Raw genomic sequence first — 18,940 nt, forward strand, 5'->3', positions numbered from 1 at the left:
CGCATCCGTCACTGTGGTTACAGCGACAGGAGCTCTTCGGGTTACGTTCGAGACCGTTCTGATCGGCTGCTGCTGCACGAGCTCCGTCGGTTGCTGTTCGCAATCGAGTTAAAATGTTATTGTTTGTACAGTTATACTGAGATTAACCAGCTCGATGCGCATTGTTTGTACCGTGTGTCGCAGCCGCGATACTAGGCCGCGATCGAAAAATGTGGATTCTATCGGGCTAGATCGTGATCTTGTGCCGCTGTTCATGGCAGCTTGTAACAAGATAGTTTACGCGCTAAAATTGTTATTTCAGACGCGGCGGCGCGCCAGGTGTTACTGAATCCGAGAGACTGCGGCTGGCTTGCGGCAAGTTCGTTGATCTTTCGTAATTTGCAGGGAAGCCAGCGGGTCTAAAGGATGTCACCAACCAGGACTGGGCGCCGTGCCAGCATTTAGGGTACAACAACGGCGCAGGACCGGGTGCTAAGTCTACGGCTCGGTACAAGCGCGCCAAGGATCGGCAGGTGAAAAAAGCAGTGGCCACAGAGGCGACCACAGTGAGCACTCAGCCAGCAGAGGATGACACCCTTCGCCTGAAATGTTGGACGCAAATGAACACTCCGAGCAAGAGACGCGTACTGAATGTTCCAGCGAGACAATTTCATTCACAGGTTTGTTTGCTCACAAACTACCTCTTACATCCAGTAAATAGAAGCACTTCTTTTAGCTGGATTTTCATGCCCCCAAATTAGTTTTGTTTTTATAGAAGCTGCTGTGCAAACTGAAGTCACCATGGCTTACATTAACACTTTGGAGGAGGACAGGACCAGGCTTGCCTCCGAGCAGCGGGAGGTCGAGGAACAAAAAAGGAAACTTGAAGTGACGGAGGCTTCACTTCGAGATGATCCTGGCAAAGTTGCTTTACACTGGCTTGTCTAGTTTTAGTAGGCTCCTTGCCATTTTCCAGATTGTTCAGTCTGTTGTGAAGCAAATGCAGCAAAATGGCCTCGGGAAATTCCAGGAGTTTATTGTTTTCCTAATGAAACTAAAGTGAAATTTTCCACTGCAAGATCTAGGTTACAGGTTCGCTGTATCAGATTCCACTGTCAGCCGAATTTTTGAAAAGTGGTTAAATGCTGCCTTCTGGAGGTTGAAGTCACAGATTTTTTGGCCATCTAAAAATTGTATTCAAAAGACCGTGCCACAAGCTTTTGTAGACTCATTTGGCACTAAAGTTGCCATGATTATTGACTGTTTTGAGATTAAAATTGAGCGGCCATCTTCCCTAGAGCCACGTAGCGAGACTTGGTCGCAATACAAAGCCAGCAACACTGCAAAATATTTGATTGGAGTCAGCCCGCAGGGACTCATAACCTATATTTTTGAGGGTTGGGGTGGCAGATACAGTGACAAACATATCACAGAGAACTGTGGTATACGTGACATGTTGACACAGGGTGATGTTGTGTTGGCAGATCGTGGGTTCGACATAGCAGACACTCTTGGTCTCTACTGTGTACGGTTGCACGTACCTGCCTTCACGAAAGGAAGAAATCATCTCACAGCTTTAGAGATTCACAACACCAGAAAGCTTGCTAATGTCCGCATCCATGTGGAACGAGTAATTGGCCTTGTGCAAAACAAGTTCGTCATTATGAAGGCTGTTCAACCAATCAATTTTGTTGCATGTCGGCAGGATGACCCAGTTCCACCCCTGGACAAAATAGTGACTGTTTGTTGTGCTCTTTGTAACCTCTTTCCATCTGTAGTTCCAGCAAACCAGCAAGAACCTGTATGAACACTTTGCTGTCCCAATTAATGATTGTGCTTTGCATGTATATAAAAGGCTGACTTGTTTGTACTCCGCTAACTGAATAGAATGGCGAGTCGCAGCTAGCTTGCACAGTGACTGAAATTTATTTGCCTTATTTGTTTTGATGATGCCTTGCAACCGTAATTCTATTATTACTGTAAGAACTTATCAAAGTAGCCAGGCGTGCTTGCACTTTGGTGTCTGTATGAATATGCTCTTTACTGTAATGCTGATTGTAGTGGTCAATATTTTTGAGTCTGCACTTTCTCTGTGTTGGCAACAGAGGCCAAGCTTAAATTCTGGTTGTCACATAATGTCAACCACAGTGGTTTAATGGGTCGAAGTCACTTCAGAGCAGCTAAAGACATGTGTTGTAGCCATAACATGTCTGTCGAGCAAGCATGTGTGTTCATCGTGCAGCATTGTTCACATGTATATAACTTGCATTACAAAGTGGTTTATTTGCAGAGTATAATACAATAAAACAAATATGTATACATCTATCCAATGACCTAAATAAATCTATTACAGTAGTAGGCTGTGTACATTATTTGATAAATGTAACCCGCAGTGATGGCATAGTGGTGACCTTGCTAAGTCCGAGGACGCTGAATCGAATCCTGGCCAGCCACGGCCAGATTAGATGGGGACAAGATGCAAAAACACCTTTGTACCGTGCTTTGTTTTGCAAGTTAAAGAACACCTAGTGGTCAAAATAATGCGCCACGCTACAGTGTGGCTCATAATAGCTTGTTTGGGCATGTAAAACTTGAGAGTTGACTTAAGGTGAGAAGGACTATTCTTTAATGACTGTCATAATATGACTCGAAGCCCTAGTTGAAAGTTCTAATAATTAGACTAGAATAAGACCACCACAAGTCCTAATGTACATGAATGCAGAATCCTAGTAGCATCCCTGGATGCACATAATACAAAATCAGAACACACAAATTCAAAATTCTATTCAATCAGACTAAAGTACAATGAGTACAGCACCTAATTAGCACAAGTAGAGAAACATGAACGTATCCCTCTGCACAAGCAAAATGACTATGCGAAAAGAAGACACTGTAGAATGTCTTAAATGTGGCATTTCTTTTGACTAGAGTGTGCACTGTGTATAAGATAGTTTTACTCAAGCATAAGGCACGGTTAAGAAAATTGTGCACCTTGCAAACCACGCAAGTCCTATATACATAACGAAAATGTCAGTCCTGCAGGGGTATGTCCTGCACAAGTGAAGAGCAGGATTTTGGCTACGGCGAGTAAATCACTGTTCGCTGCTGTTCGAGCTTACGCAATGGTCGCAAAACCACTGCTTTTGATTGGGTGTCCGCTTTATTCCAATACAGCTGTAGTGGAACCAGCCGTATTTACAGTTTTTGCTGTCGCATGCAAGCATTCTTCCTTGCTCTGGTTCTTGACAATACCAAAATGTACCTGCTCTAGCTGATAAATTCATGCTCTTCTTTTTTGTGAAATATCCTGCAAACAGCTAAGGCAAGATTGCCTTAGTAAAAAAATTGGAAGCTGTTGCATTGATGTTGTCGAAAAAAATATTATCCCGCTGTATTCTCTCGACATGCATCGATAGTGGGGTCCATACCACGAAATCACAGTACGGAAGATCGCACACTGCCAACTGTGTTTGAATTTGGTAATAATAGGTGTGGCTGTGCTTCAGGCGCAGCTTCCCACTCACTACTTCGAGGCAGAAGTCAGCATTGTTTACAGCTACTTGCTCTACTGTGGTATGAGCTGCTGAATGCGGACACTTAACTTCGACGAGTTCCCTCCCACAACATGTGCATGTTACCGAACTGGCGGGACTGGCTGCTAGGTATGGGTACTTAGGGCTCAAGAAAACGCCCGTCTTGTTGTGCTGGAAATTAGAGTGGTGTTTTTTCATCTCAGCTGCATATTCTGCATTTGCATCTGCTTCATGATCAGTACCCCACTGTGTGGCTGCTGTTGAAAACTGCTGCAGTTCGGGATAGCATATCCTTTTCAGCAAGCTCGCTGAGGGCTGAGTTATAGTGTTACCAAATACGCTCTTCATCACGGAAGCTGTGATCCGTCCAACACGATATTTAAACCACGCTGGACATTTCGATTGCTGCCTTGTCACCTCTTCTACGTGACGCACGATTTCTTCGGTGATGGCCAGTTGAGGGAGCATGTTTTTGACACGAGAGAGGAGTTCTGGCAGGTTCTCAGACTCTGCTTCGTGACATGGCAGCTGTCGGAGGTTGGGAGGCTCACTGCTTTTGGGTGGTACAAATCTGTCACTGTACTCTCTGGCAGGATCATAAATATTGATGGTGGGACTCCTCCATCATCAATGTTCGAATAAAATGTTCGAAGCTATTCCACTGTTGGAGGTGGCAAAGCTGATGGCTGTGTACCGACGTGTTGCTGTTCGTCAAATGGTCTCTCAGGAATGGCATCCATGGTTCTTTCCTTTTTTTTTTCAATGATGCGAAGTAAATGTCTTTGAGTCTCTTGTACTATGTGCCAGAGCGATGTGCGGGGAGCCAACCATTTGTCTTTTGTGTACACGTCTTGGACTCTCTGATGCGTACCGCTGTCTCCATTGCGAAAAGTGTTGCACCAATATGGGAACAGGCTTCACCTGGACCAGTCATGCAGGTACAGTGTGCTGTGCATATGCTTCCATCGCTGTCAACCAGTATCCAAGATTTCAGTGGAGCTTCTCGCAAGCGCTGGGAGTGGCCGACCTGTAGTAGAATGTATTCATTTACGCTTAGGAATGACTAAATGCAAGCATTTATTTGCTGTGCTTGTTAAAATGTGTACACTGAGCCCGTGTATATATTTGTCTTTGGTTTTAGCCGATTATTGTAACAGCGAGAATTTTCATTTTATTCTCCGTCTGGCACCTTGCTGCCCACTATGCCCTAGTAACTCTGGTATTAATAGCGCAAAAAGGAGTGAACTGCTATAGCAGTGGGCTCTACTTTTTACGCCTGCATTTAACCATAGTCTGGCAAGGCCGTATTTAGGTAAGCGAACAGCGAAATAAAGAATTTTGCGTCGTAAACAATGCCCAGCAGCGTCAAGCACTTGGGGCAGTGAGAAGCGAACGGTGCCGCAATAAACAGCTAAGGAACTAGTTCACACAAGTGGGTACCATGTTAACAGTGTTATTCTAGCTGTACGGATTGATAAGTATATTTTTAAAATGATTGCAACCTTACCTCACTCGACACGATCACGCGCTTGGACGGTAGCCGCATTGCTGTCACGCCGCTCATCCGGCCACTTGTGAAGTAGTTGTGAGCCTCGAGAGACTTGTACGCTTTCATTTCAGTAAGCGATACGTGGTTCGTCGACAACACCAAATAATTTACAATGTCAGCATGCGTCGTAACCGGCAGCAAGCCGACGTCCGTCGTCGTGTCGGTCCCGGCGCATAATGTGTACGGATCAATGCCGTCACACATGATTACTTTTGCTTCGTAGCGAGCACGCGTCGGACCCACTAGCTCGGCAAAATATGAAGGGCAGAATTCCTTCCGACTGCCTGTCGCCGTCATTTAGTACGCGATAGTTCCCAAATTGCAAAATCAACGCTGAAAGACCGCAGAAACATTCGCGCGCATCGGTTAAAGTACTCCAATATGGCAGACGAGTGCTAGCAGACGACGGTGTGACGTCACGTGAAAACTATTGATACGTGTACACGTGACACGTAAAAGCATCGGGTCGATGCTTTTTAAGAGGGGGATATTGACACGTGTACTTGTCTTTATCGGGTGACACGTTTTGCCGCCTAACAAGTGTTATCGCACAGCGCGGGACGCGCCTGTATGTATCCGAAGTTTCTGGAAAGTTATCGATGCTTCTATCCGCTGTCTGTTGTCGCCGAACCTTGGGTTATCTGATTTCATCGCTTGACGCGAATGGTGTAGAACTCTGTAGAAGGCATGCGGGTCCCAACGATTAGTCTGGAAAATTCGATGACTACTGCATAAAAGCCGACGCGCTTGACCCGCTGATCAGATTTCCGACAACCGCCGACCGTGTTCACCGCTATCGTTGTGCGATAAGTGTAGCCTGTTTTTGTGGGCACAGGTTCGCCCAATAAAGCTAGTTTTGTATTCCACCGTATTGCTGCTTTCTTCACCATCATTACCACGTGACATCTGGTGGAGGTGCTGGGTAGTGACTTCGGATAATTAAAATTAAATTATGGGGTTTTACGTGCCAAAACCACTTTCTGATTATGAGGCACACCGTAGTGGACGACTCCGGAAATTTCGACCACCTGGGGTTCTTTAACGTGCACCGAAATCTAAGTACACGGGTGTTTTCGCATTTCGCCCCCATCGAAATGCGGCCGCCGTGGCCGGGTTTCGATCCCGCGACCACGTGCTCAGCAGCCCAACACCATAGCCACTGAGCAACCACGGCGGGTTTGACTTCGGAAAATGTTCCCGCAGCCCATCGACAAGAAGGCAGTGCGTAGATTTCTTGGCATGTGTGCCTACTACAGGCGATTTGTCAAGGACTTTTCACGTATCGCTGAGCCGCTCACACAGCTAACTAAATGTGACGTCGAGTTCAAGTGGGAAACGCCGCAGGCCAACGCATTTCAAGAACTCAAACGACGCATGCGGTCGTTGCCCGTACTTTCGCACTTCGACGAGCACGCCGATACCGAAATCCACACTGACGCCAGTAACCTAGGCCTCGGTGCCGTGCTTCCAGAGAAAAGATGGTCATGAACACGTGATAGCTTACGCTAGCCGGTTGTTGTCAAAAGCGGAAAGCAATTATTCGACAACCGAAAAAGAATGCCTCGCCATCGTTTGGGCTACAGCGAAATTTCGCCTGTACCTATATGGCAGGCCATTCAAAGTCGTCAGCGACCATCACGCTTTCTGTTGGCTAGCGAAGTTAAACGATCCTTCAGGACGGCTGGCGCGGTGGAGCCTAAGACTGAAAGAATACGACATCACTGTAACATACAAGTCCGGACGAAAACACTCAGATGCCGATTGCCTATCACGTGCCCCCATTGACTCGCTACCGCAAAATGACGAAGATGACAACACCTTCCTTGGCATTTTAAGCGCAGAAGACTTTGCTGAACAGCAGCGAGCAGACGCGGAGTTGAAAAACCTCATCGAGTATTTGGCAGGGCACACCGACATTGTCCCTAGGGCATTTAGGCGAGGTTTATCTTCGTTCTCGCTTCAAAACAACCTACTCGTAACGAAGAATTTCTCACCAGTGCGCGCCTACTACCTTCTTGTTGTCCCGTGAGGACTGCGTCCAGAAGTATTGCACGCCCTACATGACGATCCGCCCGCTGGACACCTCGGATTTTCCCGGACACTATCGAGGATACAGGAAAGGTATTGTTGACTGCGCCTGACCGCTGACGTCGCCCGTTATGTCGGAACATGCCGAGACTGTCAGCAACGCAAGACACCGCCGACAAGGCCAGCCGGATTACTACAGCCAATCGAGCCTCCTTGCCGACCACTCCAGCAGACCGGGACGGACTTGCTGGGCCCTTTCCGACGTCAACAACTGGAAATAAGTGGATCGTCGTGGCGACGGACTACCTCACCCGCTTCGCTGAAACTAAAGCACTGCCGAAAGGTAGCGCCGCCGAAGTGGCGAAATTCTTTGTCGAAAGCATCCTGCTGCGACATGGCGCCCCAGAAGTCCTCATCACCAACAGAGGAGCGGCCTTTACAGCGGAGCTCACCCAGGCCATTCTGCAATACAGTCAGACAAGGCACAGTAGGACAACTGCCTACCACCCACAGACGAATGGTCTTACGGAGCGGCTGAATAAGACCCTCGCCGACATGCTAGCAATGTACTATCGGCCAAAAAAGTAAACGGACCACGGCACCGGTGGCCGGAGCCGCTGCGGGGCCACACCGGGGCGCTGCTATCTCGCTCCGCGCGCTGACGGCGAGAGTGCCCCGAGTGACGCCAGACTTCACCCTCTCTCTCGCGCGGGGCCTTGTCGCGCTTGATAAATTTCTAGTGCGCCGTTCGGTTGCTCTGCTGCTGACGGTCGCGACGAAGGGGACTGTGCATCGCCGGTAGTTTAGCACATTGGCGCTTTCGAACAGTAGTGGACGGCCGCGGGGCATCAAACCGCGCCACTGAGAAGGAACGAAGACTCGTTCTTAACGTTGTTTTGCTTATATTCACCATACCTCTCATATTAGTGCATTTCGCTATCGTCCACCGCTGCTCGATTTTAGGCAACACAACGAAAGCAGCCGCAACGGCGGCTACGGTGACGCGCGCTTGCAGGTGCCAAGCTTTACTGCCGGCGCGGGTTCTCTGTCGATATTACTTTTCCGGCATTGTCTCCAGCAGTGGGTTTATTGACTATAGCAGTGCGCCTCTCCACACTGCTTTAATTCGCTACTGCAATACACAGTCCGTTATGGCATTTTCTTTACAAAAGTTCCGTCAGAAAGAGATGATTGGAAAGTCTAATCGGAAAAACAAGTCGCTCGTGAAAGTTTATTCACGGAAGAAAATAAAAAATGGGGTTCCATGCGTTGAAAAGGTCCTCAATGGGATGAAAATTCGCCGTCGACCGCGATGACTTGGCCTACTCGCCTTGGCATCGAGTCATAGAGCGCGGCCACTAGCTCCGGACGTCCGCGTAGTGCTTTCCACTCTTCCTTCACGGCACGCCAAAGCTGATCCGCTGTGCCACCACACAGGCGCCGTGAGGCAAGAGTCTTCTTCAACATTCCCCAAATGTTCTCGATGGGGTTAAGATCAGCTCCGTTAGGCGGCCACGGAAGCTGACGCACAGCGTAGCTCTCCAGAAGTGCGCTCACAGCGCGAGCTTTGTGCACAGGGCTGCGGTCGTGCTGGAACATGTAGCACCCATCCCGGAATGGCCCGTCCAGAACGTATGGAATCAAGTGCTTGACGAGGAGTTCGCAGTACTTCGTCCCGGTGAACGAGCCCTCAATCCGCACGAGTGGGCCAAGGCCGTCCTTACTGATGGCGCCCCAAACACTAACCGAGCAGCGGCCGCTGCTGAGCACGCTGTGGATGTGGCCGGGGTCATATCTGGGCATATGAGAGAGCAGTCATTAACATATGTCGGGTACAAACTTTACGCGCAGCCACCTCACTCTGCTGTAGAAAATAAAATAATGAAGGCTTAAATCATACCCTTTCTAACATTCAGCTCGCTGATATGCAATGACGCAAAAGAAACACTTCCTAGTCAATTCTGCACCTACGTGCAGTCATGCAGTAAGACGAGAAATGAGGCTGTACAACATTCTTAAGGCTAGTATGCGTTGCAAACAATCCCTATTTTTTAGCACTGACTAGCTACGCAAACGTTACCCGCAATTTCCCTCAGCTGCAAGGATGACAGGTCGTACCTGCTGTTCAACGGACGCCACAGACACTGCTGTTGGTCCCAGCGTGTGCTGAACGTTGACTCATCCGTGAAGATGACCTCCCGCCACTCCTCTGCAGTCCATTGCTCGAACGCTCGGGCAAAATTCAGTCGCTCTTCCCTCTGCTTCGCCGTCAGGTGCGGCTTCTGAGCGGCAACGCAGTTCATGAGACCTGCCTCTCGCAGTCTGCTCCTGATAGTCTCGCTGCAGCAACTGAGGTCCAGTGCGTCGCGAATTTCCCTGGCGTTCAGAAAGGGGTCAACAACAGCGGCAGCAACTATCTGTTGGTCCTCTTCCAACATTGTAAGCCTTGGCCGCCCACTGCGCTGAGCATCAGCAATTCTGCCGTATTCATCCCTATAGGCTTGAATAATGCGGCTCACCGATGTTCTGCTCCTCCTGGTGCGGCTGCAGATTTCACGCTGAGGGACACATTCTATGCTAAGCCGCACGATGCGCCTTCTCTCCTCGATCGGCACCCGAGATGGCATTTTTGTGACGGAACGAATGCGACCGTTCTCGTTTTTAAACATTTCCTAGTCTTCCAGTGTCCAATTTCTGGACACAACCATATCTGGATAGCAGCGCGCACTACAAAGCGCGTCGCCGACACCGTTCCAGAGAACAAAAAGGAATATTGAACGCCGGTGTCCTCCTATTGGCGCCTTTGCTGTGGCACAGCGGATCCGCTGCATCATACCGTGAAGGAAGGGTGGGAAGCGCTACGCGGACGTCCGGAGCTAGTGGCCGCTCTCTATGACTCGATGCCAAGGCGAGTAGGCCAAGTAATCGCGGTCGATGGCGAATTTTCATCCCATTGAGGACCTTTTCAACGCATGGAACCCCATTTTTTATTTTCTTCCGTGAATAAACTTTCACGAGCGACTTGTTTTTCCGATTAGTCTTTCCAATCATCTCTTTCTGACGGAACTTTTGTAAAGAAAGTGTCATAACGGACTGTGTATTGCAGTAGCGAATTAAAGCAGTGTGGAGAGGCGCACTGCTATAGTCAATAAACCCACTGCTGGAGACAATGCCGGAAAAGTAATATCGACAGAGAACCCGCGCCGGCAGTAAAGCTTGGCACTTGCAAGCGCGCGTCACCGTAGCCGCCGTTGCGGCTGCTTTCGTTGTGTTGCCTAAAATCGAGCAGCGGTGGACGATAGCGAAATGCACTAATATGAGAGGTATGGTGAATATAAGCAAAACAACGTTAAGAACGAGTCTTCGTTCCTTCTCAGTGGCGCGGTTTGATGCCCCGCGGCCGTCCACTACTGTTCGAAAGCGCCAATGTGCTAAACTACCGGCGATGCACAGTCCCCTTCGTCGCGACCGTCAGCAGCAGAGCAACCGAACGGCGCACTAGAAATTTATCAAGCGCGACAAGGCCCCGCGCGAGAGAGAGGGTGAAGTCTGGCGTCACTCGGGGCACTCTCGCCGTCAGCGCGCGGAGCGAGATAGCAGCGCCTCGGTGTGGCCCCGCAGCCGCTCCGGCCACCGGTGCCGTAGTCCGTTTACTTTTTTGGCCGATAGTACGTCGACATCGAACACAAGACCTGGGATGCCGTCCTGCCGTACGTAACATTCGCTTACAACACGGCGGTGCAAGAAACAACACAGATCACGCCGTTCAAGTTGGTTTACGGCAGGAACCCGACGACGACGCTCGACGCCATGCTGCCGCACGTCACTGACGAAGAGAATCTTGACGTCGCTACCTATCTCCAGCCCGACGAAGAAGCCCGACAGCTCGCCCACCTGCGGATCAAAAACCAGCAGAGGACCGACAGCCGACACTACAACCTCCGACGACGCTTCGTCGAGTACCAGCCCGGCGACCGTGTTTGGGTATGGACCCCGATACGCCGACGAGTACTGAGTGAGAAACTATTGCGACGCTATTTCGGACCCTACAAGGTCATCCGACGTATTGACGCACTGGACTATGAGGTCGTGCCAGACGGCATTTCGCATTCACAGTGGCGCCGCGCACGACCTGAAGTGGTCCACGTGGTGCGCCTTAAACCCTTTTACGGACGCTGACGAACTTCGCCATTTTTGTTCTTTTCATTGCTACGAGTGCTTTTGTTTATTACCTTCGTTTGTTTGCAGCATCGGGTCGATGCTTTTTAAGAGGGGGGTATTGACACGTGTACTTGTCTTTATCGGGCGACACGTTTTGCCGCCTAACAAATGTTATCGCACAGCGCGGGACGTGCCTGCATGTATCCGAAGTTTCTGGAAAATTATCGATGCTTCTATCCACTGTCTGTTGTCGCCGAACCTTGGGTTATCTGATTTCATCGCTTCACGCGAATGGTGTAGAACTTTGTAGAAGGCATGCGGGTCCCAATGATTAGTCTGGAAAATTCGATGACTACTCTGTAAAAGCCGACGCGCTTGACCCACTGATCAGATTTCCAACGATCGCCGACCGTGTTCGCCGCTATCGTTGTGCTATAAGTGTAGCCTGTTTTTGTGGGCGCAGGTTCACCCAATAAAAGCTAGTTTTGTATTCCACCGTATTGCTGCTTTCTTCACCGTCACTACCACGTGACACTATGTATACCCGAGTCGCCTGCGCTACATGCAGCCGGTTCGCACTACGAAATGCGCTCACCTAATTATGAGCTATTGACGCAAAACATCTTTGCTAAAGCTTACCGTTCAGTGTAGTTGACGTGTGATGCCACATAGAAGACACGCATACACAGACACCAACGTGCAGGCAGACACAGCACACCGCTACAAGCGTTTACCTGCCTGCCGCACTCGTTGATAACTGACGCGGACAGGCGCGCACCGCCGCGCATGCGCAAGGGCTCCGCGCATGCGCAGAAGCTTTGCGCGCAGGGCGTGCGCGCTCCGAGGAGTGTGAGCGCCTTTTTCTTTTTGTCTGGGTCTCTCTGCGCGCCATGCGCGCCGGAACGGGTTGCTTTTCTTTTCCATTTTTTTTTATTCATGGGTAAAGGAAATGCGCTGGCAGGTTGTTTTACAAACGCTGTGGCTATCGTGTGGATGGATGAATGCGCTGTTTGTAAAAACCGTTACAGGACCCTCAAGACGCTTCAGACGCATTATCGCCAGCGAGGATTAGTTATACAGCGCATTTGTAGCATATCTTCCAGCGTACCGCCAAATGTGATGCCCGCACGCACAATAGCGATAATTTTCCGTTCCGATAAGTCAAAGCAATCAGTACAGCATTGAGGTACTCATATGCGTGGCTGCGCAGGAATACCGCCGGCGAATTACTGGGTGGGCTCAGAGAATTCGGCAGATATTTTAAGTGGGTGACAAATTTTGATGAGCTTATAGTGCAGGATATTAGTCAACAAAAAACCGCCCGATGTTAGTGACGAAGCCGAGAAATGAAGAAAACGTCAAAAGTATCTGAGAATCGGACGACACATAACGCGCACACCACATGCGCGACACCGGTTCATCGCACACTCACAAAGTCCGCGTTGTCAGCTACAAACATTACGAGTCTCTGCGCTGTTAGCTTGATGCCTTTTTGGAATCCAGTCGTAGCTGAAGTTGGCGTTCATAACATCTATTATCATAACTGGATCGGCGTTTTGCTTTCTTTATTCTATTGCCGCAGAAGTGATGCTATGACAACTGTGAAGACTGTCTTTGGATTGCCGAGAGTGACTACGCAGATCATATCATGTGGTCAACAAATGCGGAAGTGTACACTATGGGTATACTAAAGTCTACAAATAGGCTCTACAGCAATCTCAGCTGTATACAACTTCAGTGGCTTATATCAAACGCAGCTCCGTATTATCCACCGGTACCTGCAGGCGCTTGGTTACAGCGTACACGGGTTGGGCCCAGATTACCGATGTTTGTCTATTGTCAATCTATGGACGCCTTGCAAACCTGAAGCAATAAGAATTTTACAGTATCGGCTGTCTTTTACTTCATTTTACGCCTTACCACAATCGGTATACGGGCTGATCGCGCAAGTTAACATAACCTTTGGTGACGTCCCACCCAATGGCCTTCACCGGCGGTGATATAGGAAACCATGGAAAATAATTCGAATTGCAAAGAAGTATATGGGGTGTTTCACTTAATTTAAGCCAGGTTTTAACATATGCAAATGCTACGTAGCTGGAGAGAACCAAGGTAATGTTGTTTGCCATCGCTTGGAGACACTCAGATTATTTTTTTTTGCATTCCCCTGATTAGGTAATTAGTGTTCAATAATTTCTCAATTATTTTATTTAGATCTGAATTCTCAATGGTAAAATTGTAAAGCAACATTACACACTCCCGCTACAGTTTTCTGTTCAACGCGTGCTCCATAGAAGTGTTTTTCCGAGCGCGAAGAAGCCCGCGATTACACGCAATGTTACTCGAGCGGCCAGTCGCGCAGCGATATGTATATGTGTGTGTGTGTGTGTGTGTGTGTGTGTGAGTGTGTGTGTGTGTGTGTGTGTGCGTGTGTGTTTGCGAGTGTGTGTGTGCGGGTGTGCGTGTGCGTGCGTGTTTGTGTATGTGTGTGTGTGTGTTTGAAGAACTACGTAGTGTGGGAATAGACAAGAAGTATACACATTATCGACTTTCATCTAAGAGAGTCTAAATACGAAGAATGAACAACAATAAAGAGAGACTGTACCGACTTTTGTCTATAGGTAGTCTTTAGAGGGGCAGTAGAGAAAAGAGAAACAAACACCTTATCGACTTTTAACGCGACAGCGTTAAGGAGCTCGTGTCGCAGAAAAGCCGGTGTCGTCGGCGTCGGCGTTCGGCGGCGTTGGCCGTGAGCGAAAAATCCCAGCAGGCACTTCATTAATAAAAAACAACTTGCAAGATGGGCTGGGTGGGAATCGAACCAGGGTCTCCGGAGTGTGAGACGGAGGCGCTACCACTGAGCCACGAGTTTCTTTTTTCTTTATTGCTGGTCTTCGACGTACACATACGGCACAAACAGATACACTTCATAATGGTAAAAGCAATGACCGTCTTGGGCCCTTGCGAATAGTTAAAAACACTTGATTGCCGCTAGTTCATCCAATATATGCATCCATTCGGGTGGTTCTGTTCTCGTTTTATAAGCTTCACGCAGATATAGCACGCTTTCAATGAAATGCTCTCTCGCAGGATGAATAACAAGCCTCTCATGGCGCTCATCCATTCTCGTTTTCCACAGGCTATGTAAACATATTGCCATAAACATGTCACATGGCATATCTGCGTTCTCAGTTGGCAAGAAGCGGATGCCGTACGGTGTTATCAGTAATTCCTTTTTCAACGTTCTTTGTAGGATGTCCCACAAGAACATTGCATCTGAACAATCAAGAAAGATATGCTCAATCGTCTCTGGTTGCCTGCATCTTCAGCAGTTTACAGACCACGGCACAAAGATTCCCCTTTCTCTTAGCCATGGCTTCACTGGGAGCGTTCCACTGTGTAATTGGAAGAAAGAAGTTTTTGCGGATGACCGTATCGGCATCCGCGTCACTCGCTTGAGCACATTTCTTCCTCTGGATTCAACGCGGTACATAAAACGGTAGACAGGCACAGGCAATGATACATCAAGTAAATCTTTGTACAGTCTTTTCCGTTTAACAGTTGCAAGGTAATTCAATGAAAAGCGCGTATGTAGGAAGTCAAAGGCCAATACGACTTCTCGCAGGAAGCCTCTGAGCCTAGGTCCTGTGGTGTAATCGGAGGACACAACGAATTGAGGCAACGCGTTGCTCAAACGTCTTTGAAGGACTGTGCACAAGAATGTATCTTTCTGATCACGTAGGAACAAAAATCTAGACACGACTTGTCTTAAAAAGAGATGAACCAACCCTAGGCCTCCACTTTTCACTGTTCTGAACAAATTAGTGCGACTAGAGCGCTCCCATACGGAACCCCAAATGAAGATGGCAAACTGCCGATGTATTCTTTGTATGCTGCCTCTGGATGCGCACAATGCTTGTAAAACATACCAAATTTTGGCCACTAAAAACACATTACACACTGTTGCTCTGGTGAATATTGATAGTTCTCTCCCACCCAGCCTTGCCGTTTTCGCCTTAATTTCTGCGACCTCTCCTTGCCAATAATCTTTGGTGTCCTGGTGGTGTTGCAGAGGTACCCCAAGGTACTTGGTAGGCTTATTCGTCCACTGCATTTTTTCAAAAAGTGAAGGCGTGTCTTCCCATTGTCCATACCATATCCCAATCAGCTTACCCCAATTAATCGCACTCCCCGTCATTTTACAATACTTTGTCACAATATTAACGGTATTGCTTACACTTTGCTTGTCATCACAAAAAACAGCGACGTCATCCGCGTATGCTAACAATTTTACCTCACTGTAACCGACCCTGAAACCCCGGACATGGCTCTCTTTTATTATCTTTAGACACAGTGGCTCGAGATATAGGGCAAACAGTAGAGGCGATAATCCACATCCCTGTCTTACGGAAGACCTGACGGCAATGCTGGGAGAGAGTGTTCCATTAACGATTACCTTTGTGGAAACGCCTGCATAGCACATTCTGATCCCTTCTGTTAAGATTGTTCCCACATTCACGTGCTCCAAAACATTGAAAAGAATTGTGTGTGTCACTCTATCGAACGCTTTTTCTAGGTCCAATTGTAACATGGCCACCCTACCAGAAAAGTCATCACAGTGCTCAAGTACTGTTCTTGCTATGTGTACGTTTGTAGTTATTGACCTCCCCTTAATGCCACATGTTTGATGTGGCCCTATCAATCGTGTTATTATACTCTGTAGCCTTCTGCCCAAAACTTTAGTGTGTATCTTATAGTCTGAGTTTGTTAAGCTGATTGGTCGATAGGCTCGCACGGATAGGAGCGATGAGGGATCGGTAGTTTTGGGTATCAGGACAATATGACTCTCGCGAAACGACGGTGGCAGTACCCGCTTTTCATGGGCTTCTGTGATAACGTAATAAAGAGCTGCAGCTATATCTGTTTTGAAAGCTTTATAGAATGATCCACTCAGTCCATCAGGTCCTGGCGTTTTCCCGGGGCTCAGGTCATCTATAGCCTGCTCTATTTCCTTGATGCTTATTGGCATTTCTAATCTATTTCGTTGTTCATCATCTAGACTTGGCAAAAGGTATAAGAAATCATTTTCGAACCCCTGTTCGCATTGCGTTTCATGTCCTAAGAGTTCGTTGTAATATTCTACAAAGGCAAGTTGGATGGTTTTCTTATCACGTACTATTTCATTACGGTATGTTATCGCATTTATCTCCTTTCGTGAGGCATAACTTTTTTCATCCGAAAACGAGCGCTTTGTAGGTTGTTCTCCGCACCATAGATGTTCTGCGCGTGCGCGAATGATTGCGCTCCGATATTTTTCCTTATAGACAAGTTCCAACTGTGCTTTCGTTCGCTGTATTTCTTTAGCGAAACCAGGACGGATGCTTTCCATGTTTAAATAAAAGTTGAGCTCACTTTGTAATTCTATTTCATTTCTTTTTTCTTGGTGGTGTAAAACGCCGGACCTTTCTATGGCTATTAACTTTGTTTCTTGCTTAAAACACTCCCACCTTTCCATGCAGTCACTGTGAACACCCGATAACAGCTCTTGAATGCTATCTTGAATTTTTTTATAAATATTTCGTCCTGCAGCAATTTTTCATTGAATTTCCAAAGACCCCAGTTGAAGCTTCACGGCTTCTTTGGACCAAGCGAAAAACGGACCAAACTGTGGTCGCTAAAATAAACATGTTTGACTTCATAATCACTGCACAATGGCAACGCTTCCCCAGAAACATAGACCCGATCCAGTCTGGCATGGCTGTCCCCTTGAATCATCATCGGCTCCAGCACCTGCGGCCACTGGTTCGCTCGGGAGCGGGTTTTTTCGTCTTTCAACCAAGAAAACGAGTGAGTACATCTTTGAAATTTCGTACTCCTCTGCCATAAACAACTCAGGCACCTCCGGACACAAGAATCGCCGCTTGAAACGGCCCAGAACTCGAGGAATCAGCGATTTTCGACGCAGTTTGGGCCAACGTTCTTAGACATACTTCAGTTTCACAGCTCCCTATGCGAGCCCATTGGCCGACGTGGCCGAAACGGGTGTCACTGAAACTACCGGCGCTGCAGTCGCGTCTTTCGTCATGCGCCGCGCGTCGTCTGCTCCTGCTGCGACGCGTCGTTTGCACCAACAGGCCTGTAGGCGCTTATCCGTCCGTAAATGTAGTTTAGATACGCAGTATAAGTTTTGTGACAAACCTGCCGGGCGTAAGTAACGGGGACTTCACGGTGTCTGTGCACTATCGGCGCTGCAGTGACATATCTCTCACGCAGCGCGCATCGTCTACTCCTACGATGTCATCTCTGCGGTGGGTCGTTTTCCCCAACTGGCCTGTGACGTTCCCTCTTCGACGACTGTGTTTTGGCTGCCCGAACAGTATTTTATGCCAAGGACCTTTGAATGACATGTCTAGCTAGTCTTTAGAAGCTGCAACTACACCACAAATGAGGGGTCGTGCACTTCGATTCCGCTTTTAAACCATTTTTTTTCCCTATAAAAGCGCCACGGTGCTCCCTTCAGCGGGAGCACCGTGGTGCTTATCCTTAATATATGTATTCATTAAAGACGGCGAGCGCCTGTGCAGACGTAGGGACGTTAACGCATCACGCCCATGCAGCAGTCGCTTGAGATAACGCTGTGGTGAATTGATCCACCCCCGTCAACGCTTCTTCGCCTAATAAATTTAATTGACACATGTATTTTTTATAGTTGTCCGCGGATATTATGGGACGTGCAAATGAGTTGAAAGTGATCTGTGAGCAGTGACAAGGACGAAGTTAAATACTATGAACATATTTATGTCAAAGTCTAATTCATTTTCTTTTTGGCGAACAAAACAAACAACAAACACAGTGGCACTTTTTATTTACTTTGTGCTCAAAAAAAGTAATTTTGAGCTACTTTTGCTCAAAGCAATTTTGCCCTCTTTCTGGCTGCTTGCACCTGCTATGTCAGCGAGTTATCGACGCCAATCAGCACAGGTTATATATGAAATAACCTGCTAGCTCACCTGTCCATATTTGTGCTTCAGCAAATGGTTGCGTACGCACTTCAGGGCATGTGGCACATCACACTGGAAATAAAGGTACGGGCGCTCAGGCAGGCATGTATGTGGAATCTTGTGAGAAGGTGAGGTTACGCAGCCGCTGATTCCCATCTGCTGCCACATCGAGCGATTGTTCGCAGCTCCGTCACTGACTACGGCGATCACCACAGCACCACGTTTATGCAATTGCATTATTTCTCGCAACACCAGCTCTGCTAAAATCCTGCCAGGCGCAGCACCTTTCGTGGCAAAGCTATAAGTGGCACGCGGTTGCACCCAGCTCTCCAGAAGTGGTACGAACATCAGCACGAGCCCATGATCTGCAAGTTGGTCAGTTCCTTCATTTGAAATACCATCGTAGTTCACAAAACCATCAAGTTTGGAGGTTGACTTGATGAAATTGTTGAAATTGTACGCCTGGCGTAACTTAATTTCAACCAAAATCAGTGTGCCGAATTTCTTCCCATCTGCTCTGTTGCCAGCTGTTTTCCAATAGCTTCGCCCGTGTGCTGAGATTTAGGTGCACGTTAAAGAACCCCAGGTGGTGGAAATTTCCGGAGTCCTCCACTATGGCGTGCCTCATAATCAGAAAGTGGTTTTGGCACGTAAAACCCCATAATTTAATTTTTTCTAATAGCTTCCAT

At 48.0% G+C, this 18,940-nt stretch overlaps 2 protein-coding genes across 2 annotated transcripts in view; both read right to left on the reverse strand.

Annotated features, from left to right (window-relative positions):
• The window catches only part of LOC139055973 (neprilysin-1-like), a 106,176-nt gene that overhangs the window by 3,545 nt on the left and 83,691 nt on the right, over positions 1–18,940 (reverse strand). The window lies entirely within an intron of this gene.
• Positions 3,639–5,413, reverse strand: LOC139055455 (uncharacterized). The gene is made up of 2 exons (XM_070532939.1): positions 5,020–5,413; positions 3,639–4,539 (listed from the first exon to the last, which is right to left on the reverse strand). The coding sequence occupies exons 1-2, from the start codon at positions 5,356–5,358 to the stop codon at positions 4,309–4,311; spliced, it is 570 nt and encodes a 189-aa protein (XP_070389040.1). The 5' UTR covers positions 5,359–5,413; the 3' UTR covers positions 3,639–4,308.

This window comes from Dermacentor albipictus, chromosome 2, assembly GCF_038994185.2.
Source record: "Dermacentor albipictus isolate Rhodes 1998 colony chromosome 2, USDA_Dalb.pri_finalv2, whole genome shotgun sequence".
Lineage (NCBI taxonomy): Eukaryota > Metazoa > Arthropoda > Arachnida > Ixodida > Ixodidae > Dermacentor > Dermacentor albipictus.

Bases quoted from the DNA above. Each gene is read 5' to 3' on its own strand.
- LOC139055455 (XM_070532939.1), bottom strand. From the start codon at position 5,358: ATGACGGCGACAGGCAGTCGGAAGGAATTCTGCCCTTCATATTTTGCC. The intron at 4,540-5,019 runs GTAAGGTTGCAA...ATTCTACTACAG, and splicing joins GCGTGATCGTGTCGAGTGAG to GTCGGCCACTCCCAGCGCTT.